General features: G+C 36.9%; 2 protein-coding genes, 3 long non-coding RNA genes and 1 pseudogene across 9 annotated transcripts in view; 4 read left to right on the top strand and 2 right to left on the bottom strand.

Moving 5' to 3' along the window:
• Positions 1-2,993: 2,993 nt before the first annotated feature.
• LOC149041331 (uncharacterized) lies at positions 2,994-7,458 on the top strand. Of its 2 annotated transcripts, XM_089180624.1 has the most exons (4): positions 2,994-3,099; positions 3,223-3,384; positions 6,086-6,142; positions 6,723-7,458. In XM_089180624.1, the coding sequence occupies exons 2-4, from the start codon at positions 3,303-3,305 to the stop codon at positions 7,271-7,273; spliced, it is 690 nt and encodes a 229-aa protein (XP_089036750.1). In that variant the 5' UTR covers positions 2,994-3,099; positions 3,223-3,302; the 3' UTR covers positions 7,274-7,458. The 2 variants fall into 2 exon arrangements, with proteins under 2 accessions (XP_089036750.1, XP_089036749.1); XM_089180623.1 differs by having other exon boundaries at positions 3,065-3,384.
• A 2,226-nt stretch (positions 7,459-9,684) lies between these two features.
• LOC149041330 (uncharacterized) lies at positions 9,685-10,889 on the top strand. Its single transcript, XR_016179461.1, has 2 exons — positions 9,685-9,845; positions 10,562-10,889. It is a non-coding gene; the product is annotated as an uncharacterized LOC149041330 (long non-coding RNA).
• Positions 10,890-12,382: 1,493 nt separating this feature from the next.
• Positions 12,383-16,966, bottom strand: LOC149041328 (uncharacterized; annotated as a pseudogene).
• On the bottom strand, positions 13,734-15,897 carry LOC149041329 (52 kDa repressor of the inhibitor of the protein kinase-like). Of its 4 annotated transcripts, none has more exons than XR_016189190.1 (3): positions 15,514-15,881; positions 15,106-15,304; positions 13,734-14,095 (listed from the first exon to the last, which is right to left on the bottom strand). XR_016189190.1 is itself a non-coding variant. In XM_089214636.1 (3 exons), exons 1-3 carry the CDS (start codon positions 15,641-15,643, stop codon positions 14,025-14,027), a joined length of 393 nt encoding a protein of 130 aa, XP_089070762.1. In that variant the 5' UTR covers positions 15,644-15,888; the 3' UTR covers positions 13,734-14,024. The 4 variants fall into 4 exon arrangements, 3 of the variants coding, with proteins under 3 accessions (XP_089070762.1, XP_089070763.1, XP_089070761.1); XM_089214636.1 differs by having other exon boundaries at positions 15,106-15,297; positions 15,514-15,888; XM_089214637.1 differs by lacking the exon at positions 15,106-15,304 and having other exon boundaries at positions 15,514-15,882.
• Positions 16,967-18,832: 1,866 nt separating the features above from the next.
• Positions 18,833-20,246, top strand: LOC149041327 (uncharacterized). Its single transcript, XR_016179462.1, has 2 exons — positions 18,833-19,037; positions 19,951-20,246. It is a non-coding gene; the product is annotated as an uncharacterized LOC149041327 (long non-coding RNA).
• Positions 20,247-23,113: 2,867 nt separating this feature from the next.
• Positions 23,114-24,873, top strand: part of LOC149041326 (uncharacterized) — a 2,344-nt gene continuing 584 nt past the window's right edge. Inside the window, exon 1 of the long non-coding RNA XR_016179460.1 lies at positions 23,114-23,243. This is a non-coding gene — a long non-coding RNA (uncharacterized LOC149041326). The remainder of the gene's footprint in view (positions 23,244-24,873) is intronic.

Below are 24,873 nucleotides of genomic sequence, written 5' to 3'. Positions count from 1 at the left end.
TGTATTTGTCGGTACCGCATCAGCCTAAAGGCAATACAAATAAAAGTGTACATCGTGCTTAGGAAAAATGTGAAAATTTGAAATATTATGACTAACGGTTAAAATTTGTAAGTTTTTACGCCCAGCGGCTAATGTTTTTTTTGCCGTCTTTCGGCTAAAGGTTAACCCCAATGAGACCCGCGACCATCGGTCGATAAACTGACTTGAGTTTAACAAAGGCTATTTGAAGTAAAATTATTGCGAGTTTTCTTTTCCAAGAGACAGCAGAGGCAACTCCTTGTAAATTCTTGTGCATACCAGGTGCTATTAAGTAAGGTGTTCCATTCGCAACTGGAATAGCTTCCATACTGATATCCCTGATGTCGGAAAGATTGACTTAGCGGCGAATGGACTCTGGCTGTGGTGCAATCAGTATATTAAAAACTTCACGAAGAACGTGAGCTGAGGACGTTAATAGCAGTCTACTTTTTGAAAAAGGGAAGGCATATTTAGTCTGTACCTCCTGTCTTCAAATGTGTAAAACACAACAACATAGAGAGCAATGACAGCTGAAAAACAACATCAAAGCTTCCCTGACGAGTTACTTAAAATTCGAGTTTAACAATTACGAAAATTTGTCACAGATAGTGCACAAACAGTTCATGAAAAATGCAAATTAAACTAAAACATTGTAATTGCTGTAAGGAATAAAATCCTTCACTCCTGTACTCTTACACGGCCACGATGTGATTTGTTTACGATAAGAGAAGAGTACTTTAAGGAAGGAGTTAGAACTCACTCTTATATTAAAGTCTCACGGTGTAGCGTTTGAATTATTTTAGCTTTTTCTGGGCAAGGGCGAAAAGGGGGCCTTCCACCTAAAACATAATGCGTCGGAATGATCTTCCAGAATAATTCTAATTAAATTTTTCCTTTAATGAATATGACCTTTTTGTCTGTTACTCCCAAATATGATATTGCACGCGACAATGCCTAAAGTTAACTTCATCCGCCGAATATTACACAATTAGTTTCAAAAATGCCCATCTCGTTTTCTTCTGAAGCTCATCACCGAAAGATGCCAAACTTTCAGAGGTCTGACAATCATGATTTAGTAAAATGAAAATGAAAAAGGAAGACATGCTTAATTGATGTTCAAATTTGAACTAATCTTCATCGACCTTTTACGCTTCAAAAGAAACATAAAAGGTGTTTGAAAACAACTAAAGGCAAATGACTATACAAAAACCTTTCTCCGTAACCGCCAAAAACCAGTTACAACTAGTAGCACTCCTGATGAAAGGGAACTAGCGACTGGTTTTGCTGTTATTCCTTACATTCAGGGTGTTACGGAACTCATCAAGAGAATTTTGCATAGCCACAACTTCAAAGACTTTGGGGCATATTTTCGCCAAACCTAAGGATCCTGTCACGGAAGAACAACGAACCGACGCCATTCATTCTATTCCTTGCAATGACTGTGACAACGAATACATCGGACAGACCAAACGTCAGTTTGGTACACGTTTGAAAGAGCATCAAAAACCGGTTTTCTTTTGCAAAAAGGAAAATTCAGCTTTATCGGAGCACACATGCCTAAGTAACCATACAGTTGGGTGGGATAATTCTAAAATTATCACCACTAATCGACGTGACCACAACACCTTTGTTCGGAGGCTTGGTATATTAACTCTGCCCACGCTCCTTTAAATCGTGACGATGGCGGCTTGCTTCTTGACGCCTACTTACACCGAGTCAGAAAAAGGCAGCTAATTAGTGATCATATAAAAGAACCTCCTGTTGCAGCGTTTAGATCACCCCTAATGAAGGCACTAGACAGGGGTGTCGAAACGTTGGGTCTATGCATTGTAACTTCTTCGGTTACATTCAATAAACCTGTAAACCAGAGTAGCATCAAACCATGTCTGACGGCCCACCTTGTGAACTTTAATATAAGCTATTGATATTTCTGTCGCGGTTGACAGGCCTTATATCAATAAAAAATATAAAAAGCAATATATGCAATTTTTTTTCAACGGCGTCCTTTTCTTCCTTCCATTTCCCAAGGAATCATGGCGCCTCCTTCAAACGCATAATGATTAATGAATTATCAGTTTGAGTCTTAGAGTCATTTTGTTTGGCTTTCTTTTTTGGTTTGTTTGTGTTTATTCATTTTTCATTTTTAGTTATGGAGTTTTGTTTTGTTTTTCTCTAAAAATTGAAGGCTCTTCAGAGGTTCCGAGTGCTTGCTCATTGACATGCAAACAAACAAAAGTCTGCTGGATTCACTTATTCATCCCACACCCATTTTGCCCGTGGCGATCACTATCGCGCTTCAAACAAGTCCTTTCTAGCAGCATCTTTCGTGTACGATCATTGAACCAAGACTTTTAAATTTCATAGACCTTTAACGATGCGTAAAAAACTGAAGAAAAAGTCATGCAAATATTTAAGATGTCACTTAATAAGATCAGAGTCATCCTATAACATCTAGTGCTCCTTTTATTTGTATTAAAAGTGCTCATGCGTTCTAACTGGAGAAATAAAAGAAGTTTTGTTTGGCAAAGTCGTTTTCAGCAGCATCAGCTGCTCATTAAATGAATTAAATAGAGTGTATTGTTATCTTTTCCATCCTTGCATAGCGAAAGTGATAAATCGAGAACGATATTTCGTGGTCGTGGATGGGGAATACGAGTAACACGAGACTATATGCAACCACTGAGCTCCAGAAGAACAGAGGAGGATTCCTTGAGATCGTTTTTACCTTCTCAGCAACCACCTTAAAAGTTCAAAGTCAGGGAAAAATTAACTATTAGTCAATATTATTATGTACGCCCTAAAATAATTCTAGTAGGACAATCAAGACACTAAACTGTGAATGATATATTGGACCTGGAATTTTCAGTATTTCCGTTTTTTCCGTCTCAGAGCCAATTGGAGGCCAGAGCACTTTTTCTTGGGAGCTTTCTGGACCATCAAACAGCGATAATGAATACATTATTTGCATGTGTGACAGAGAAAAACAAATAAAATTACGGCTAGTTAAAATGTGTATAATGAGACTAACATGTAGCATGTTTTGGATAATGCACTGGAGAAACACTACTTAATTTAAATAACGTTCGTATTCGTATTTTGGTTGTTTAACCTTTGAAAAATATTCCACTGAATTTGTTATCAGCTAATATTGGACGCTAACGTTGCGGTCACGCTAATTAGCGGTTTTTCTTTGCATACTTATAGGACTCTTTCTCGAAAACTATTCTGTACAGAGGCATCATCAAACAAGCTTTAGCGAGACAGCAAGGATTAAAGCTCACGAAATGGCTTCCAAAGCGTTCGTACTGTTGTGTTTCATTGCCCTGCTAGGGCAGCTGTCTGGCTTTAAGTTAACTCGACGTGTTGGTAAGTTTAAAAAGACTAACAGAAAAAATAACAAATAAAATAAGTAATTTATGATAACATGCCATTCCTTAAAACAGACCGATAGTCTGCCACCTCGCTCAAGCCCCTTTAATGAAGAATCTAAAGAGGTTGTAAATATCTCACTGAAGAAAACTTGACAAATGAAAAGAAAATCTGTTTAAATAGCATCTGTATTGTCTAATGTATTTTGATTGCTTCTAAAAACAAGGAAACATTCCGAAACGCTCTTTGCATGCGTGTTTGCATGTGTGTGTGCGGACCGAGTAGGCAAGGTAAAGGAAAGCCAACGATAGCAATTGATACATGCTCAGTTTTCCAGCTGCTGCAGCCTCCATAAAGCGAAGCTTTTCAAAACTAGATCTAGAACTGAAATTTCAACAAGTACTAAACGTGCAAACAAGGGAAACTATAGTTAGAAAGTATAGTTATATCATTATTGAATACGAGAAATATCAGATGGCAGAAGATAATTATAGTTCAAGAAGAAAATCCGCGTCCTAGTTGGATATTTAGAGATACAAGAATTCTAAAAAAAGTCCACACTGTTAAGTTGGCATTCAGAATTTTCGGATTGAAAATGCAACCACAAGCAACTAGCTGTGTCAATTTGCCGGTGCATAATAAGTTTGTGACTTATTGTTCTGACGGAGACTAGCATCAGTTGATAAAACTTAACGTAATACGTGAATCAATTATTTTTCTCTGAAAATGTTACACTTCACCTTACATGTTAACTTTAACCTTAAGTTGTCAAGAATAGTCTTAGGGCCATGTATCGAGGAAACTGGCTCATTACAAATTACGCAATTTCGAGAAGCAATATTATTTTGTTGTGAGGAGCAAGCCGGTGAAAACAAAGGATGCAGCTGACTGTTGCACTGCAGCCGACTGTTGCGCTGCAACGATTTAAACACGTTATAATGCCATTTTTATGCTGGATGAGAGATAATTGGAGCGAAATTGTGCTCTAGTCGAGCGAAAATTTGAAAATAAATCGACCAAAATAGTCCATAATGTATACCAGAATCAACGACTGAAATGTTTGAAAACACGATGGAAACAAAGGACACAGCCAAGTGTTGCTCTTTAGCTAAGTTAAAAACAAATTTAAGTTCATTTTCAGGCTAAATGAGCAATAATTGATGAATGTGCTCCGGTGAAGCGAGGAATTTTTTTTGACAATGTAAGGGCGTAAACAGGTTTCCGACTCGAACAACCCACCAAAAAAAAAAAAGTGAAGAACAAAGAGAGAAGTCAATAAATTAAAATGGAATACAATAAAATTGTAGATTAGATACCTTTTCTCGTTTCATAGAAAGTTTTTTTCTCGCTGTAATTAGAAGCGAACAATAATTTAAGTGATTGATATTGCAGCCCTCTACATTAATCTTGATCAGTCGACAGCGCACGAGTGCATAGTTTTCTTACAGAGCACTACCCATCCGACAGATTTAACAAAGTTGCAGACTTATAGAAAGCCATGGCAAGCTTACAAAAATTCCGCTCCTTAGATTCCTTTGTGAGAAGTCTGGGCTTGATATATTTCGGAAGGCAGTGGGATACAAAATCCGATATTTCTTCCCTAGAGCTAGACTGACAAAATTCGCTCTTATTCATTGATCGTCCGAGTCTAAAGTAGCGACACATTTGTTATCGTCTGTAATATTCCTTAGTGGCCTTCATTTTTTAAGGATGTTCTCATCTTCGTTTTCTGTCACAGCCAAGATATTATAGAGTCTTAAGCAAAAATATAATTACATCATGTAACGATAATGGTCGGTTTGTTTGGATGAGAGACGATAGTATTGTCTCTCATTCACACAAACCGACCATTAGGTTCAGTCAAAATATTTGTATGTTTTCAAGACCACTTGTATGTGGCTTGAGATCAAAACGTTAATTGCATGAACATCATTTTCAAATGTAAAGATAAGTGGACATCACTTAAAACCCACTCTGGTGATCATCAATGCAACTACATGAAAAGAAAACATTTAATCGTGTAGTTGCCGTTTTGAAAATGTGTTGTTTTAATAAAAGTTTCTAAAATCACTTTGCGTAGGATGACCCAGTGATTCCATTGTCAAGCAAGGAGCATAGCTATTACTCCGTTAGTATATGGTGGCGGATATTATTGGCGTCAGAGAAACTTAAAGAAATTGAGAAAGCCTATTAAAAGTGGCTGTGGCTGTGAATAATCATAGAACTGAACTCATTGACTCTCAGTAAATAAGACAATGATGAAGGTAGCTTAGACCGTGACTGTAGTAGTTCAACTCATCGAGATGATTATTTATGTCTGTTGTTCAAGTAACACGGCCTGTTATGTGACACATTTAAAAAATCGACGACATGTTACGCCACCCTACACAATAATAACCACAGAGATTTCTATTAGTTTCAAAGATAGGGGTTTGAGAAAGGATACATAAGGACAAAAATAAAATAAGACATTGTTAGTAATTAATTACCAGCTGTATAATTTCCCACTATTATGACAAACAGAATGGAGTAAATCTTTCAGTATTTCAAAATTACTGATCTCGAAGATTTGTTCAGAGAGCTCTCGGACAAGAGGGACCCAGCAGAACCATTCTGTTGAAATTCTATAAGACCATTAATCCACTTGAGACACCAAACATTGATATGCACTAAATTTAGCTCATCATTATTTTTACAGACCTTGAACGCTTTAGCCAAGAGCTTGAGGATGTAAAGAACTACATCAAAAGTTTGGGTAAGAGCAAGTAGTTGCCATTGATTCAATCGTTTATGTGTAGTCCACTGATTGAGGGAAATTTAAAAAAACGCCGGTGAAAGGTTCATTGCACTCTCAAGCATTATGTTGCAGAATGGAACTGTCGAGAGTGACCGAGGTCATGCATGGAACTACTTCAAGTGTTATTTAAAGATAAGGACACAAAACATTCATTGTGTGCTATAATAAAGGACCGCGACAGTTTTACAATAAAGAATTTAATCACTATGTAACTGCTCTGGCTCAAATGTAGATTAGGTTCTTTTTTTCGTAAGATGAAAAAACCTTTATTCATTCAAAAATTTTCAGGTTACGCTCGTTTTCTATTGCCTCAATTTCGAAAAAGGATGTAATTGGCGCCTACGCTATTTAGAGTAACAGTGCCTGTTCAGTCGGTCATCCTTGAAAGCCTTGGCCGTTATGAAATTATACCCTTGTTTGATAAGGTTTTATGTCAAAAGCAACGTGCATTTGAAGCTTTTAAGTAATAGTTACTCTTTCCCTGGTTTTGTAGTCATGATCTTTAAGTAATCGTTGTTATCTGTTTAATGTTCATTAGACTCGCCTGCACGCGATGACGATGGAGAAGGCGAGGAGGGAGAAGAGGAAAGTGGAGAAGAAGAAGGTGAAGAAGAAGAGGAAGAAGAAGAGGAAGAAGAAGAAGAAGAGGAGGAGGAAGACGATGAAGAAGAAGAAGAAGAAGAAGAAGAAGAAGAGGAAGAGGAAGAAAAGGAGGAGGAGGAGGAAGAAGAAGAAGAAAGTGGAGAAGAAGGGGAAGAAGAAGACGATGAACAGGAGGATGAGGAGGAAGAAGAGGAGGAAGAAGAAGAGGAAGAAGAAGAAGAAGAAAGTGGAGAAGAAGGGGAAGAAGAAGAAGAAGAAGAAGACGATGAAGAGGAGGAAGAGGAAGAAGAAGAAGAAGAAGAAGAAGAAGAAGAAGAAGAAGGAAGTGGTGAAGAAGAGGAAGAAGAAGAAGAAGAAGAGGACAAAAGAGAAGAGAAAAGTGGAAAGAGAATGGACGACGACTCCCTTGATGATTATTTGAATAATTATTTTAGAAAATTCGAAGACTACATGCTCGATAACTACTATCGAAAGAAACACAATTGAGGGGGAATGATTTAGCTTAATCAAGACTGTTTCTATTGTATTTGCGAAACTTAAAAACAAACAGATAAAATGACGTTGTACAGTGACACATGCAACACTCTGCTGGGTAAATCATACTAAGCGCCTTACATGACTTGTATTAAGCTTTCTTGTAGTGGAAAATAAATTTTCCTTCTTTTAACAAATAATGAATCATGTTTCAATCAAACCAGCTTCTGATCCCGAACGTTTTGAGAATAATACACGGATTTTCGCAAATAAGATAGTAGTGGATGAAAAATGAATCAATGATAATGAGAGATCTTATTTTTTGTCACCGGAGTAGGACGTGGCAAACCAAACCTGATTCCTCTCAGATCCACAGATTTCTCAGTCCGATTTTCCATAATCTGTACGGGTAAATTTGATAGACAGTGTGCATACATGGCAACGTCCCGCACGCTTCTATGAACGAAAAATGGCCTGGTATTGGGCTTGACTCTTAGATGATTTCACTCAGACTCCGAAGGATCAAGTCTTTACCTGTAACCTAGATCTTTGTGAATGAATGAACCTGTGTTATGAGAGTAGTAAATTTAATGAATATCTTCATAGCTCCCTCATTACGCACAACATATTTAGAAGAACATGTTTATATGGTGAAAAACACTAAAAACTGTACTATTTGTATTTCAGAAAAAATAGCGACTGTCTTTCTGAAATGCAAATACAATATTTGGCATGGGATTTGAGTGTTAATGGATAATAAGTTGTTTATTCCAGGGCATGACACCTGAAGTGGTATTCATTATTTCAAGCGAGAAAGGAAAACATAAAAGAAAACATGCAAAGAAAAGAAAAAAGGAGAATTCGTTGATTAGGTGTCATTCCGCGCTCACATTGCTTGTCTTCAGAATATTCAGCTAGACTGGCCACCAACCCAAGATCAAAAACAGTTTCAAGGAGGGTTTACAAGTCTTCCTGGGTTCCCTTGTCTTGAATTTACTATTTTGCAGGGCTGTCAAATCACACGTTCTCACATAATTGGCCCAATATCGTCTTCGATTGCACAGAACGCGGCATATCATACAACTCGCGTAAAAAGAGCAGAATCCTAATAGGGAAAACGAAGAATTCTAACTTAGATCGAGGTAAATTCCAAGCTAACCATTATTTCATGTTGGTTCAAAACAAGAAAGAAGGACGGTTAAATAACGTCTCGAACGGCTCAATTAATTCTCCATCTTCCTTTAAAAGGAATTTTAGATGGTATTGTTATTATTATTATTGCCTGTGACCCGGCAATCCCTTATTTTGTTGTGTTTCTTTTTATTTTGCGTAAGACTTCCTGCCGCAACCCTGCTGTCAAGCCAAGAGGTCTCATCATTAATGTTGAAAGACTCAAACTTTTACACCTCGGAGGAGCTTCAGCACATGTTTGAGTACTAGTCGTCTGTACATAAACTTTCCAAGAAGAATTTTATAGGGTGTCATTTTGCAACACACGAAAATATAGATCTCCATAGTTTCTTTTAAATTCATGGTACGTACTAAAATGAGTAGTTCGCATTCAATTACGATAATGCGATCTAAGAAAACCTCAACTCAAGAAGCACTCGAATGCTGTGTGCGGTGGAACTTAATTCTTCCTTTTTTTCATGAAGTGCTCGGAAAAAGTTGAGAGTGTCATTGATATATTGAATATTCCCCCAGTAGCTACCAAATATTTGTTGCTATGATTGTCGTCCAACTTTTTACGACATGAAACTCACCTGTCTTTACTTATATGTTTTTTTAAAAGCTCTTTGGGACTGCAATACAGTATAAACTCTGGACTAAAGTAAAGACGACTATACTTTTTCACCTAGGGAGTTGGTGGACTTTTAGAGGGATGGTAGCCTACAGAGAACAACGTTCGGTTTGAGATCACATTTCCTGGAGATACGAGTGTAGGAGTAAATAGTTAAATAGAAGTAAATAGCACGTGTCTCAGTAGTACTGATGACCATCGGGTCGGAAATGATTAAATCACGTAGGTACAGCATTATCCCTCTAGAAGAGGTACAGTATTATCCCTCTAGAAGAGGTCCAGTATTATTCCTCGACAATTGACTGATATTCTTCCTAAAAAGTACATTTGCTCATATAATTAGCGTTTACGAAATAACAAATCTTACAGGAAAACTGAATTACAGTTTTCGAACCTTGTGGACGAGCGAGGGAAGACATTCCGTCTCTTGGGAATGTGTCTGTGCTAATTAGGTAAAAAGGGATTGTTGGCCACATAGTCTCATTTCCATTGCCTCTAATTTGAAACCGCAAGCATTGATAAGCAAAATAAATATTGCTGTGTTATTACTCAAATCAAACCAATATAAGAAGCCGAAAAGTGAGCTGCTTGGCTGATTTTAATTAATAAGTAGCGCAGCTTATATTAAGCTCTAACTTGCCACACAGAGAAGTCATACTCAGCTACCTCTAACAAAGAAAGGCCGAGGAAGAAAACAGCTGCAGAAAATAATGAGTTCGAGAATGTTGCTCCTCTTACTCCTTGCATTTTATGTGGGACAGCTCACAGCTATCTCTTCACCAGGCAAGTTCAAGTAAATTTACTAGAACATTTTTTCTAGTTTTAGAATTATCCTTTTTGCAATTAATGTCAAAGCTTGATTAGGAGAAGGCTTACAACAGTTCATACTTTTGTGGATTATACCTTTTCAATACTTACATGTATGACCTTTCCTAGTCAAAGTATACTGTATGTACTAAACTTTGCTTAACTTGATGTTTTGGCCAACAAGAGCGAACTTTGAGTTTAAAAAAAAACGAAGTTCTGAAAAGATGACGACAATTTGAACATTTATTTGCGAGTACAAAGTTAAAAGCGAAAAAAGAAGGAAGGAGAGACAAACACTTTCTATCGCTCGGAGAAAAATTGTAATGTTGTAGCATATTGCGGGCGCAAGTCCTACCTAATTCCTAAGGAGCTAGTATGGTAAAATCCTTATGTACGCATGGCCGTACATCCATAACATGACGTGTGCACTTTCCTTCGGCTGCAAGTTCCCGTCGAGTTTAGCCGCAAGGTTTCAAAACTTTGAAGATTGTTTTTCCGTTCCATCCTAATTGAGAGAGAACTTTTGGAGCTGAAAATGAAATGAAATATGCTGGCATGTAGGTCTTTCAAACGACGAAATTAGTTTTGGAGTTAACTATACTTCATTCATAGACGCGTTGCGAATTATGGATGAGAACAAAACTGAGGGTTTTTTACTTTAATTGAGTGCATTGTGTACATGTCGTCATCAGGTACATCTGAAGGGCCGGAAGAGACAGACCTTCCAGAGGTACCAGAGGGGACTGATGTTCCAGAGGGGACTGATGTTCCAGAGGGGACTGATGTTCCAGAGGGGACTGATGCTCCAGAGGGGACTGATGCTCCAGAGGGGACTGATGCTTCAGAGGGGACTGATGCTCCAGAGGGGACTGATGCTCCAGAGATTACCCATAAAGGCTTAGTCCTTTTTGACTAAATATATAATAATAAATAATAAATATAACTTGCTGTGAATGTACGGTTTATTCTTAAGCCGAGTCTTCGACAAATCCCAAAATAATAAACGTATGACTTACTTAATTGTGGTAAAAACGTTATTGTGTCAGAAAGAGAAAGATCGTGCGCAATGAAAAGAAAATCTACAAAAACTACTACTACTACTACTACTACTACTACTTCTACAACTACTACTACAACTACTACTACTACTACTACTACTACTACTACTAAAACCACAACAATTACAACTACTACAACTACTACTACCACTAAAACCATAACAACTACTACTGCTACAACTACTAATACTACTACTCATCGCCAACTATTGTGGCCAAGCGCTCGCGTAACGTAAGCGGATTCTTAGAAATGTAACTCTAAAAATGGCGTCAAATTTTACAAAGGAATGTATGGAGAGATTTTTAATATTTACAAAAAATCGGTTTAAAATTACAGATGGAAAATTTACCGAAGTGGGGTGCCGTTATATAGACTGCTGTCTGTGTACTGCTGTAAATAATAAGACTTAAGGTAAAAAAAAAAGAAAATTAATTTTCCCAGTGTTCCTGTGCCTGGTACTTCACTTGCCGGAGTGGAGACTCATAGTTGACGCTGATCTTAACCCTACCCTAAAATTTGAAGTCCTGCAAAGAACGCAAAAAATCCTGAGCCTTACGAGAAAGAAAAACAGCTTCTACCTGCGATACCGACTTCCTTCCCGAGATCCGGCACTCGTTCGGAGCACAGTTTTTCCAGAGAAACTTCGCAAGGTATACCATGTTTGGTATCAAAATTTTCAACGCGAATTCAGCTTTCTAAAGCTGCTAGTCTTTCTAAGTGTTACGGCACGCTTGTGGCCAGCAGTTAAACGTGTGAGCAAGTTTGCGCGGCAGATTTCGTGCTAAAATTTGAAAAGTATGGATAAAATTTTTCCTCATATCGCGTGGGTTAGCATTTCTGAGGCCTCTGAGATGTCTGATTTACTCCACAAATCTGCTATATCCCGGTGTAAGGAGTCTGTATGTGTTTCCGTCAATGCTAGCCTAACATATGTAAAATATCAGTGTGTTAGTACCGAAAAGGTGGTCTTTAAAGTCGCATTCACATGCGACTGTTTAAAAAGCTGGTTAAATTTCAAGAAAAATAATGCACTGGCAATCAGCTAAGTACAAATTCTAAACGCGTTTTTAGAAGGACAAATATATGAATTGAAGGTAAAACCAGGCTATTAATCTTTGTAGTTGACCCTTTAACTTATTTCTTTCTTCTTTTACTACTATTTAACTACTATTACTACTACTACTACAACTAACACAACTACTACAAATACTACTACTACTAAAGTCAGGTGTGTTCAAAAACGTTGCACTTTGGAATTCGTATTTTAATACATGATAATAATAATAATATATATACTATATATATAACTAATATATATATATATCTATATATATATATATATATATATATATATTTATATAACTGCAGACAGTACTGTTTCGGCCTTCTGGGCCTCATCAGTGCAGTGCTGATGCTCGGATGGAGGTAAGGCCATATAGCCACCCCAAGTGATCTCACACATGTAGGATCATCTAAGCCATGCCAGAGTGCTCAAACTAGAATATATATATGTATGTATTTATATAAAGTTAAGAAAAATGCGAGGATGGACAACTTCTAACGTAACAAAGATAAAAAATTTAATAAAAACGTTTCGGTCAAAGACCTTCTATTATTTACAGACTTTGAATAAAAAAGTGCTTTAAATAAGATCGAGGTGCTAGTGATTACGTAATTACAGGTGAGAACTAATGAATAAGATACAAAATCACGTGAAAGAGCAGAAAGTGGTGTTAATAAAAAAGATGACAGAAAACAAAATCAACAAAGCGAAAATATAAAAAAAAAAGAAGCCAAAAAGAAAATAATGGACAAAATGCGACAGATAAAACCTAGAAACTAAAAACTAAAAAAATAAACTTGCTAAAACGAATAGCGCAACTGAATAGGCAATGCGGCAAGCATTAGAAAAGGATAGACTCACTTTTACCAACAACTGTAAACCGTGCCAAAATCCCAAAACAAGGCCTTTGGAGCCTGAAAGGGCAAATTAGCAACAAAATCCCTGGAGGGGCCCTTAAATAATATTAATCATAATAAGATCCCTTGGCATGGCCTCTGAGTCCAATCAACACCTAAAAGGCTCACAAAATCCAAGAAAAGGGCCTTTGAACGATTAATCAGTAACGAATAATATAGGATGGAAAATTAATTATAGCAAATTCTGTTTTTTGAATGAAATTCCTTTCTTTTATTTAAGAGCTGAGAAATTCCTTTCTTTTATTTAAGAGCTGAGCACTCCAAAAGCTTCTTTTGTACTTAAAAGCCTATCGATCTCCTTAGAGCCGCTTGGGGTCTGTATCTGATCAAAGATATTCGTGTTATTACGAAACCTAATTCTAAAGTCGGTAGCGGTAGATCCCACGTATTGCAAGCGACATTTCTTGCAAGAAACCAAATAAATCACATTTTTAGAATCACAAGAAATTCTGGAATGAATGGTGAATTTTTTACCCGTCTGAAAGCTAAGAAATGATTTAGATTCAACAAAGAAGTTCCGACAGAGGTCGCATCTATTCCTATCGCATTTGAAGCAGTCATTGTTGTGATGAATTGTTTGTCCCTCCTTGACAGTTTTAAGACAAAATGGTGCTAATAACTCTTTGAGATTTTTTGACCGACGAAAAGATGGTATCAGGGGTGGATCCAGGATTTTGAGTGAGTAGTTTCCACCCGAGGACCCACTCCTGCTAGGGGGGTTCGGGGGCATGCCCCCCCGAGAAAATTTGAAATTTGGAGCTCTCTAAAGGCCATTTCATGCATTTTTAGAAAATTTAATTGCCCCCAAAAGACTAAAAAAGCATGTAATCAAAAAGGCAAAAAACATTTATTTTTCTTGAAAGTACTACAGGAAACACTCTGATCTACAAATATTCCACCTTTAGCTACTGTGCAAACCAGTGTATATAGTGTTTTCAGGAAGGCCAAGTCATCACCAAGACTTTTCACACTGGAAAACATCACCTCCCAGTCAGGAAAATCAAGATGTGGAGAAAAAAAAACGAACCAAGTGTTAGTGTTTTTGATAACAAAAGAAAAACAAGCACAATTGATGATATAGTTTAAAGATTGATAATAAAAATCTACTTGCCTTTTTCATCCTTGGGACCACAGGCTTACCATCCATAAAGCCCTTCTCTCTCTCAAATTTCTTCTGTGTTGTGCTCCTATAATGAATGAAATGAATGAAAGCCAGGCTCAATAAATCCAAATGTTTAGCAACACTAAAAACAACACTTCCTGAGCTGGCTTTTATTCATTTCATTTATAGGAGCACAACACAGAAAAGAATTTGAGAGAGAGAGAAGGGCTTTATTTATGGTTAGCCTGTGTTGGGAGCTGGAATTCAAAAAATAAAACAATTATTAGAAAAATATAAATTATAAGAATCATAAAATGATATACAAATTGAAGTAAAATGATAATTTGAAATAATACTAGCCTTTCTTCATCCTTGGGAATTGCTGTGAAGCTGGTTGAGTTCAGTGAAAATGTTTGTTAACCATTTAAGCTTAACATGAAAACCGGCAATGTCAATGTCAATGGAAAATCATCACAAGTAAAACAAAATAGAAAATAACCTTGAAATGAGTTGAAAAAAGTTATACAGTCACCAGTTTGAGCTTCTGTACTGTTCTCCATCAGTTTAAGGATTATGAGACTTAAAGGCCATAACCCAGACAGAACATAACTCACAAGTACTCTAGAAACAGCTGGTGCAAAAAATTATTACAAAATGTTTGCCATTCTCATTCTCCTAGGATGTAACTCAGCAAATAAATCTATTATAGGTTCAAGGTCAAAATCCATGTCTCTGTGGGCATGCATCAGTGCCAATCCATTCAGTCTGTCCTGGGTCATTGTATTTCTCAAATAGTTCTTAAGATTCCGAAGGGATGATATAGATCTCTCACAAGATGCAGATGAAATTGGAATTGTGATCAGGACTTTCAGCATGGAATAGATGTTGACATATGCATCTTTGTCAATATCCTTCAGTGTAGCCTCCAAACTGTCAGGAATAATATCTCCTCTGTTATCCCTCCCCTTCCACAATCTCTCCCATAACAAAAGCTCTGCCTGTAATCCTGCATAATTTGGTATGTCCTGTCTGTAATGGTTACAAAATTCCAAAACATTGGCCTTCCAGGCAGGGTCAGTAGCTTAATCGAAATACCTTTATAGCAAACAAATACATCATCCTGGAATCTGGTGTTTAGTTGCTGGAGTACATGGTCAAGAAAAACTCTAGTGAGATTGATCTTGAAATATCCCTCAGGAGTTGCAGCAGGAGCATTATTTCTATGCATTTGTCTCTGGGCTATCCTTGGCATTTCTGGCTGGACTGCTACTTGTCTTGCAATGGTCACTGCTTCCTGGTAGAGATTATGATGTCTGTTATCAATGTCAGTGCTCATGTCTTTAGCGTTTCGCCCACACTGAACTCCAAAACAAACACAAGCTAAACAAAATGCTCCATCGAAATATTTGGAGTAAGCTAGCCATGGAAATCTTTTCAGCTAGCCCGAGACAAACTTACGAGATTTTCCATTTTCCATTGACACGGGGAAATCAAAAAGCTCACCTGGTTTCCACACGTTTTCGACGAACTCCAGCTTCTGATGCGGCGAGTAGTTGTGGATCTCGTCGAAAACTAGGCCAATGTCGAAGGGAGAACAATCCTCCCTCCGACAAACAGGATCTCCGCGAGTCATAACACTAGTATTTTTTAAACGTTTAACAGTAAATTCCGTCGTTAACCCCTGAGCAAGTTCAAAAGTACTTGTATTGTAGGAGCAACGAAAGAGACCCGCTGGGGGAGGAACTGCCCTTTTTATACTTTGTCAGTAGTTTCCAAGGTAGTTTCCAAACACAACTAGCCAATCAGAAGAGTGTTTTGAGTGAGTTCCGATGACGAAATCTTTGCTAGCCAATCGTGAGGGGTTTTGATTGTGTTCCGCCTGTTATTGTCACCAAATAACAAGGACTTACACCCACCGGTTGCGTAAAGATTGGCTCCACGAACATTTTCCGACGGCTTTCGACGGTTTCCGAGGTGTAATCGAAGCTCGAAAGGCCAGCGCGTGATCCGGAGCGCTCCCGAACGCCTCATGACCGCAATTATAACGAAATTAGTCATTCTAAACCTATTTTCTTTAATAAATAACTGTAAAACAGGAAGATGGTTTATTTCTGGAAGACGTTTAGTGATTTCCACAAAAGTATCAGTAGTTTCCAAAGGGAAATTAGAGTGTTTTCCAAAAGTACTTTTATCAACATTTAACTAGGTCGGAAAAAATTTGAGTGAGTTCCGGAAATCAGGTAAACTACCCTGGATCCACCCCTGGGTATGATAGAACCTCGAGGAAAAAGTTCTTTTAATTTGGGGTTGGTTTGTAGAATGAACAAATGCTTTCTGATTATGTTGCCCACGTCGGGTAAATTTGGATTAAATGAAATGATTTCTTCGTTTCTTTTCCATGAGTCCTAAGTAAATCATTTCTAGGAATGGCGGAGTCTTTGGGGAATTGATCCGAAACTAATTTAGAGGGATAGCCCTGGTTAACAAGGCACTCTTTGTCCTCAGCTGTTCTCTCGGCAAGAAAAATTTCTTCAGAGCAATTTCTTTTCAATCTTGTGGCTACTCCAAAAGGAATACCCTTGAAAACATGCTTAGGATGGCAGCTAGAAGGTGGAAGATATAAGTGACTATCTGTAGGTTTGGAATGGACGTCTATCTTAATAAATCCATCGATAAGATATAAAGTAAGATCAAGTACGTGAAGCTCACGCTCAGAAAAAACTAACTCAAATTTAATAGTGGGTTACAGAGAATCAATGTAATCAGTAAATTGATGTAGGGCAGGAAGGCCTTGCTGCCAAAGATCAAATATATCGTCTCGATATCGCCACCATAAGGACGGCTTTATCGGACCAGAAAACTTAGCTTTGAGTTCAATTTCGCCCATGGCTAGATCGGCAGAGCTACAAGCATTCTTTGAACCCTGCTCTTTCACGTGATTTTGTATCTTATTCATTAGTTGTCACCTGTAATTATGTAATCACTAGCACCTCGACCTTATTTAAAGCTCTTTTTTATTAAAAGGCTGTAAATAACTGAAGAAAGTCTCTGACCGAAACGTTTTTATTACATTTTTTTATCTTTTTCACGTTAGAAGTTGTCCATCCTCGCATTTTTCTTAACTCTCCTCGTTCTTGTTTGCTGTAAAGTTTGGACTGCGAATCTTTATTGATCCTCCTGGCGGGGTGCACCTTTGTTAGCCTGAGACTTCTAGTAACTTTTTTTTTATATATGTATAAATATATAAATAAATAAATATATATATATATATATATATATATATATATATATATACACTCGTTGTCAAAAACGTAATTTAAAAATATACATGAAATATATATAAACCTTTGTGATGAGAAAACCACAGGTGTGTATATAGAAACCCGTTTTGAAAAACGTTGCAACATTGAAAATATATATTAAATATATATCTTTTGTTTTCTTGTCAAAAAGTGTATTTTTCTATGAGAAAAGAAAAGGTATATATATATTTTATATATATATATATATATATATATATATATATATATACTTACATAACGATTCAAATAACAGCTCTCAGAAAATAATACCATAAGAAGCATACATTTATATTTAATAGGTTCACGGGTTGTTATAAAATAATTTTTTGTTATGTTGCGTAAGAGATGAAGGAAAACCTTGATGGTTAAGCGTAAACATGTCTTATAAATCCTAAGCGAAGAAAATCGCATCATTCTGGTAAAGGAAGCGATGAATTCTAACTTAGATCGAGACATTTTCCATGCTTAACATCATTTCGTAGTAATTATAAAAAAAAAAAAGATGAAAGACGCGTGGTTTAACTAGGCCTCGATCTGCTCAGAGAATACTTCTTCTTCCTGTTAGAGTAAATTTCTGTCAACCCTGCAAGTAATATCTTATTATTATTATTATTATTGTTATTATCATTATTATTATTATTATTATTATCTGTGATCCAGCAAACCTTTATTTTCCGTGTTTGTTTGTGTTTTGCTAAGATTCAATGCAGCAGTCGTGCTGTCGAGCCAATAGATTCCCCACCATCAAGGAGATTGACCGCATGTTTGAGCGGCTTGTACAGATATTTGCCAATAATAGTTTCAGACCGTATTATTTTTAAAAACACAACACACGGAAATATGTAATGGATGTGGATAGTTTCTTGAAAGTTTATGGCACGTACGAAATTGAGTTATTCGTATTCAGTAATGATGATTTGTAGGATACGAAAGTCACCTTTCTTTACTGATATGTTTTCGTTGAAAGCTCTTTGGGACTGCAATACAATATTACCTATTGACTGAAGTAAATATGACTCCACTTTTTCACTTAGAAAGTTGGTAGATTTTCGAGAGCAAATCGTTTCAAGAAAGCTATTACTAACTTTTGGCATACAATGATGGGTTAGATCACATATTCTGAAGATACTAATAGAGGCGTAAACAGTTAAGCAGGTAACTATAATTGATGGACATTTGGTCGAAAATGGTAAAATCACGAAGTTGCAGTATTATCCCTCTGGAAGAGGTCAAGTACTGTCATTCAGCAACTGATAAATGTTTTTACTACAAGATAGCTCATACCATTAGCGTTCACCAAATACTGAGAGAACATATCCAGTTTCGAACCTTGCAAACGAGCAAAAGATGCCATTCTGTCCCCTAGGAATGTTGTAATTACCAAATAGGCAGAGAGAGAATTAGTGACCACCTTGTCTCATCGTCATTGTTCCTAATTTCAGACCGCAAACGCTGATCATGATCAAAATAAATATCGGAATGTTACTACTTTAATCAAACCAATATTAGAAGCCCAAAAATCTTCTATTTGGCTGCTTTTAACTAATATATACCGCCGCTTATTATAAGCTCTAACTTACCACGCAGAGCAGTCACACTCTCAGTTATCTCTAACAAAGAAAGGCAGACGAAGAAACCAGCTACCAAAAAAGATGAGTTCGAGAATGTTGCTCCTCTTATTTCTAGCATGCTATGTGGGACAGCTGACAGCTTTCTCTTCACCAGGCGAGTTCAAGTCAACATAAACTATAAGAATTTTAATTTTTGAGGGATTTATTTTCAATTTTAGAATTATCCTCTCTGCAATCGATGACGAAGCTTGATTCCTTTTGGATATGATAGATGTGCGATTTGTTGATAGGGCAACATCTAATAGAACGTCAACTCATACTTTTGTGGAATGTGTATTTTTAACACTTACATGTCTAACCTCTCCGAGACTAAGTAACTAACTAAATTTTACTCAACACAATGTTTTGGACAAAGAAGAGAGAACTTCGAGCGATAAAAGGGTGGTTCTGAAAAGAAGACAATTGAACAATTAATTTCTGCAAAAACGAGAAGGAAAGGAAGGAAAGAAAATTTTTATTATAAACATTAAAGATATTAGATGTTGTCTAATCCGAAGTAATAATACCAAAGTCTGTGTTTTCATCCTGTTTTCGCTTCGTTGCTTGGAGAGTCATCATGTCTTTCTGATTCCATCTCTGCTTTCACGCAAACAACTTGGTTACATAGAAAGATTGATCAAAAAGTGCCCCCAATAAAGCGAATTTGACAAAGACTACCTCATAGTCAGGGAATAAACTAGAGTGTGAAGGAACATAACCTTTCATAATCGCATGATAACAGTACTCATTTCATTTGAGCTAATAGAACTTGTTTGAATATTCTGACTAAGTGTACACCCTCTCGAGACCCAATGCATCACTTTTCTTTGGCGTAATTCCTTGTCTCGTCGAGGTGCAATGCGTGCAATTGCATATCACGCGTACAAGAGCCTCCCCATCATCCGTTTACAACTACGATTAATAAAGACGCTGATTACCAAATGAACACCCGGAAAAATGACTTCTCCAGTGGGGGCGTAGTGGTGGTGATAATCTCACCCTCTTTATTGTATACATGTGATCATTAGGTACAACTGAAGGACCCGAGGCACCAGAGGGGACTGAAGCTCCAGAGGGCACACAGGCTCCAGAGGGCACACAGGCTCCAGAGGTTACTGAACCCCCAGAGACAGAAATATGAAACACAAACACGAAACAGTAGAGGAGGCGAATGCTTTGTAAACTCGTTATTTTACCAATTTTCTGAAACCATTCAAACTGCACGACCAGAAACTAGTATTATACTACAATGTCACAAATGTTAAGTTTTTTGAATTGTTAAACAAGTCGTTTGCAGTGAATAAAGGGAATATTCTAAAGCCAATTCATCGTCAGTATGTTACCAATGTAAATTTAAGATAATAAACGTAAGACATACGTAGAGATTATAGTATCATAAGGAGAAAGACCGTGTGCACTGCTACAAATAATGCTTCTACTTTCACTTCTCCTCAGACTACTTTTACGATTTTCACTACCTCTACTATTCAATTATATCGAAATATTATTGCGAGACTTAGTCATCAAAAGAAGAGAGAGAAGACTTTAATCATCGTTTACAAACGCATACTTATTAAGAAAAGCGGATTATTTTCATTAAAAGGACTGAAGTGTTGCCAATCGATCGAGAAATTACCGTATATTACTATTTAGAAAAAATCAAGGCATCAGCTTTAAAATACTCGTGGGATTTTTCAAATTTCCGATTCTCGTTCGAGCGGCAAATCTAAACCTTCAGTAAGACTGTAGGAAATACAATATCTCCCTGTGGGGGTGGCACTGGTTAAGTCATTTTGATGCAGGTAGTTACGGTGGGATGGATGCAGGGGAGACTGTTGTTCTTATAAAGTAAACGCCGTTTGATGTCTTTAAATTGATAAAGTTTATATATCGCTGTTTCTTTTATTCAATAATGCTTTAAATTGGCATAGGATATGTTGCTTAAGGAAACCACAGTCCACGCATACTTATTGATTCGTTTTGTGCTGAGCGTTCAGTTGATTATGGGCGAATACAATTATGGTGGTAACTTCGATTTTTGTTGGCCTGTCGAAATATCATAATTTAAGTGTGTAAAATTGTTTCATCCTTCCAGAAGCCTACTTTTTGGCAAAACAACGCATTTTACCAAAATGTAGGCTTCTTAAAGGATGGCACATGGCATAATTACGCTTAAATCATCTTTTTAAAGCTGATTGCTTTCTTTCTTGATCCAAACTGATTTCAGATATAAACGTAATCGTAGTCAAAAAGACAACGATATAACTGACGTTTCATCGTTTGTCGAAAGGTCGTGATCAATACTCGATTGATTAGTCTGACTCTTACATCGTGAGACAAACGATTAAAATTTCACTTACGAAGTTAGCCGCGATTAACAACAGCATTCTCTTTATCTAACGGAAATAATGTTTCTTCAAATTTCCACGCTGAACTAAGGGTTTATGATTAGCTTATGATTAGCCTGACTCTTATATCGTTAGAAAAACGATTAAACTTTCAGTTATATAATTAGCCATGATTAACAGGACCATTTTCTATAGAAAACGGAGATAACATGTCTTCCAATTTCCCCGCTGAACAAGGGGAAAATAAAAAATACAAAAAGAACAGTCAAGAACAAGAACAAGAGGAAGAATATTTGAGAAGTGTGACTTGTCTCTGGACAGTTTGACTCAAGTACGACTTTGATTATTCTTTTCGCCTATTGTTATGCTATTAGGAGAAATAAGTCGATTTCAATGAAATTGCAACTCACTTCACACCAAGAAGTCGTTCGAGCCTCAGGACACTGATGATTGAGAGTATTTTTTTCTTTAATCTTCAAGAAAAAAAAATATACTTTAAATGTTATGTAATAGCTTGCAGTCATGGGTGTGTCAAGAGCACATATCAAACGTAAGGACAAAAATTCCCAAGTCTCAAAGTAAGATTCAGCAAATCATAGCCGAAAAACCTTTTTCTTTAATTTTCTGGCTTAATGCTAATTCACTATAATTAAACATCGCAATTTGGTATCCACACGTACTCCTTATGGAATGTGATTGTTTTCAAAACTTTCAAAATCCTTTTCGAAACAAGTTATTCACAAAACAAAATAATGTTAAGCCAAACTCAAGCCTCTTAAAATTCATTGCTGAAAAGAGACCTTCGGCACATATATGTAGTAATTAGAAAGGAAAATCGTCTCGTTAAAAACCCTCATTTCTCAAATGCAGGAGCTCGTCTGCTGTTGTGGCCTGGCTATAAATTCAGTTCTCTGTGCTCAATTGCACCATAGTTAGTAGGTCTCCTCTACTAACTATGATTGCACTTTACACCCTTGGATTTCTTGTTTCGAGTTTGCACTACGACGCCGGAGAAGTTTAATAGATGGGGTTCATACGTGACAATTTCCTACAAGACACTAGTTACGGTATTAAAACTAGTGTTGGGCTTGGCTCTCATATGACTTCTCTGCGACTCCGTGGTAAAGCGTTGGAGTGCGAAATGCTAAGGATCAAAGTCGGGCACTCAGGTTTTTCGCTTGACCTTGCTCCAGTAGTCATTAGGCAGTTGTCTCCAAAATGATAAAAATGCATTCCAATACATAATTTTACTTCCTATCAGAAATAAATATCTGTTATCCATATCTGAAGGAAGGAACTTCAAATCTTTTTTTAGAACTATTCCAATGACCCGGGAAATTCTTATTTTGTGTAGCAGCCCTGCTGTCAACTCAAAGGATTCTCAACTTTGAATGAGTCAAACGTTTACACTACGCAAAGCTTAAGCACGTGTTTTTACCGCTTGTAGAGATAGTTTAAGAAAACACGGAAACATGTTAGAGATATGCAATGTTTCTTCGAAGTTTATGGCACGCTCGAAAATGAGTATTCCGAACTCAATTAATTAGGATAATGCGATCTGAGAAAACTTTAACTCAAGATGCGCTCGAAAACTGTACGTAGTGAAAATTGATTGACTCTTTTCCTCTCTAGGAAAAGTTGAGGAGCCTAACCCATGTAGCAAATGTAGCAAATGTTTTTCTAGCAGCTGCCAAACATTTTCCCAAGACTGTTACACAACATGACACTCGCCTGGGTGTGCTTCAAATGTGTATCTGTTTGTGATGAATTAAATCGCTTTGTGACGTGCCGAGACTGAAAGACCGACTACGATCCAATATAACCTCTCCTTGACTGGTAAATTCTTTTTCACTTAAAAACGTTGGCACCTTTTCTAAGAGCCACTGTTCAATGAGAGCTGCTGTCAACCTATTTCTGAAGACCACTGAGTGACGAATTCGTGCCCTCGCCAACGACGACCTTGGGGTTTTTCAGTAAGTGTTCACATTTAAATTAACCATTCAGATATGTCACGAACGTACAGTATTATCGCTCTGGATGAGGTCCAGTATTCATCCTTAGTCATTGGATAATATTCTTCCGACTAAATAGAACATACCATAAGCGTTGACGGAACAACAATCGTTAAAGGAATCTTTCTAGTTTCTAACCTTGAGAACAAACCAGAGAAGACATCCCGTCCCTTTGCATTTGCCGAAGGAGTAAAGAGCAATTAATGATTGCGTAGTCTTATTTCAGTGTTTGTTATTTAAAACCCTAGGCACTGATTGGCTAAACGGGCGAAATAAATATTGCGATGTGTTTACTATAATCAAGCCAATATAAGAAGCTGAAAAGCGAACTATGTTCTGCTTTGAACGTTAATAACCGCCTGCCGCTTATATTATTTTAAGTACTTAAAGCTCCAACTTGCCCCACAGACAGGTCAAACTTTCCATTATCTCTAAAAAAGAAAGGCTGGGAAGAGAACAGTTGCAGAAAATGATGCGTCCGGAATTTTTCCTATTCATATTCGTTGCATTTTATGTGGGGCAGCTAACTGCAGCTTCTCTTTATTCGCAGGCAAGTTTAAATCAACATAGATCATCATACTTTTTATTTTTTGGATTTTTGTTTCCAGTATTAGAATTCTACTCTATGTAATTCATTGATGTCAAAGTGTGATTCATTTTGGGTGTGATATAAGTGGTATTTGTTGATAAGGCTTGCAGCAGTCCATACTTTTGTGGAAAACACCTTTCTTCAACACTTAGATGTATAGCCCTTCCGGGGAAAAGTGGACTGCTGAATTTTTTAGTGGATGAAATGTTTTGGCCATTTTTATATAGAAAGAGCAAGAGATAGAACTTCTTATTAATAAAATGTGTTTATGAAAAGAAGATAACAATGTGAACTGTTGTTGTTTATGAATCATACAAAGTTACAAAAAAAAAGAAGAAAAGAAAGACTACAAAACTTTTACATTAAGAAAAAGTCAGTTTGGTTATAAAAGAGAAATCATTTGGAAATACTCGGCTAAAGATCGTGGTTCTATAAGACAAATTATTCATTATTCGTCGTCTACCGTTTCCTAAGAGATGCCTTCTCTTTTTTTTATCAAGTAGAAAACAAACCATATCAGTATCGTGATATTTTTTTCAGACTCTGAATTTTTTCCTTACAAAACTGACAGCCTATTGGCAAAATTTATGGCATTTTAAGCATTAAATGAGAGAATAACTACGGCAGCAACCTAGAATGATTTCTGCAAACAATTGAAGTAAAGACAAAAGTTGAAAGACGAAATGGTAAAGCCATGATTTAACTAAGAAAAGAGAAAGTTTCCTCAAACACTTCTTTAAGTCAAAATATTTGACGAAATGAGGTTGCAATACATTTTTTTATTTTGATACAAATGGCTTGCATTAATCAATAAGTTAAAGAGCAGACAAACATCAAGAAAAACAAAGATGTTCAATCAGACAACTCATGATATCACTGTTCCGGATCGACTATTTAAACGAGTGAAGAGATCCAAAATGATGTTTTTTTTCGTCTTGTCACGAGCGTGGAACAAAGAAAAAAATCTGGCAGCTTAACCCTACGTTATCCTGGGACAAAGAA

The sequence above is a fragment of the Pocillopora damicornis genome, chromosome 8 (assembly GCF_964200805.1).
Source record: "Pocillopora damicornis chromosome 8, jaPocDami1.2, whole genome shotgun sequence".
In the NCBI taxonomy this organism is placed as follows: domain Eukaryota; kingdom Metazoa; phylum Cnidaria; class Anthozoa; order Scleractinia; family Pocilloporidae; genus Pocillopora; species Pocillopora damicornis.
Note: the sequence above shows the minus strand (reverse complement) of the source record. Positions and strands in the feature narration are given on the sequence as shown.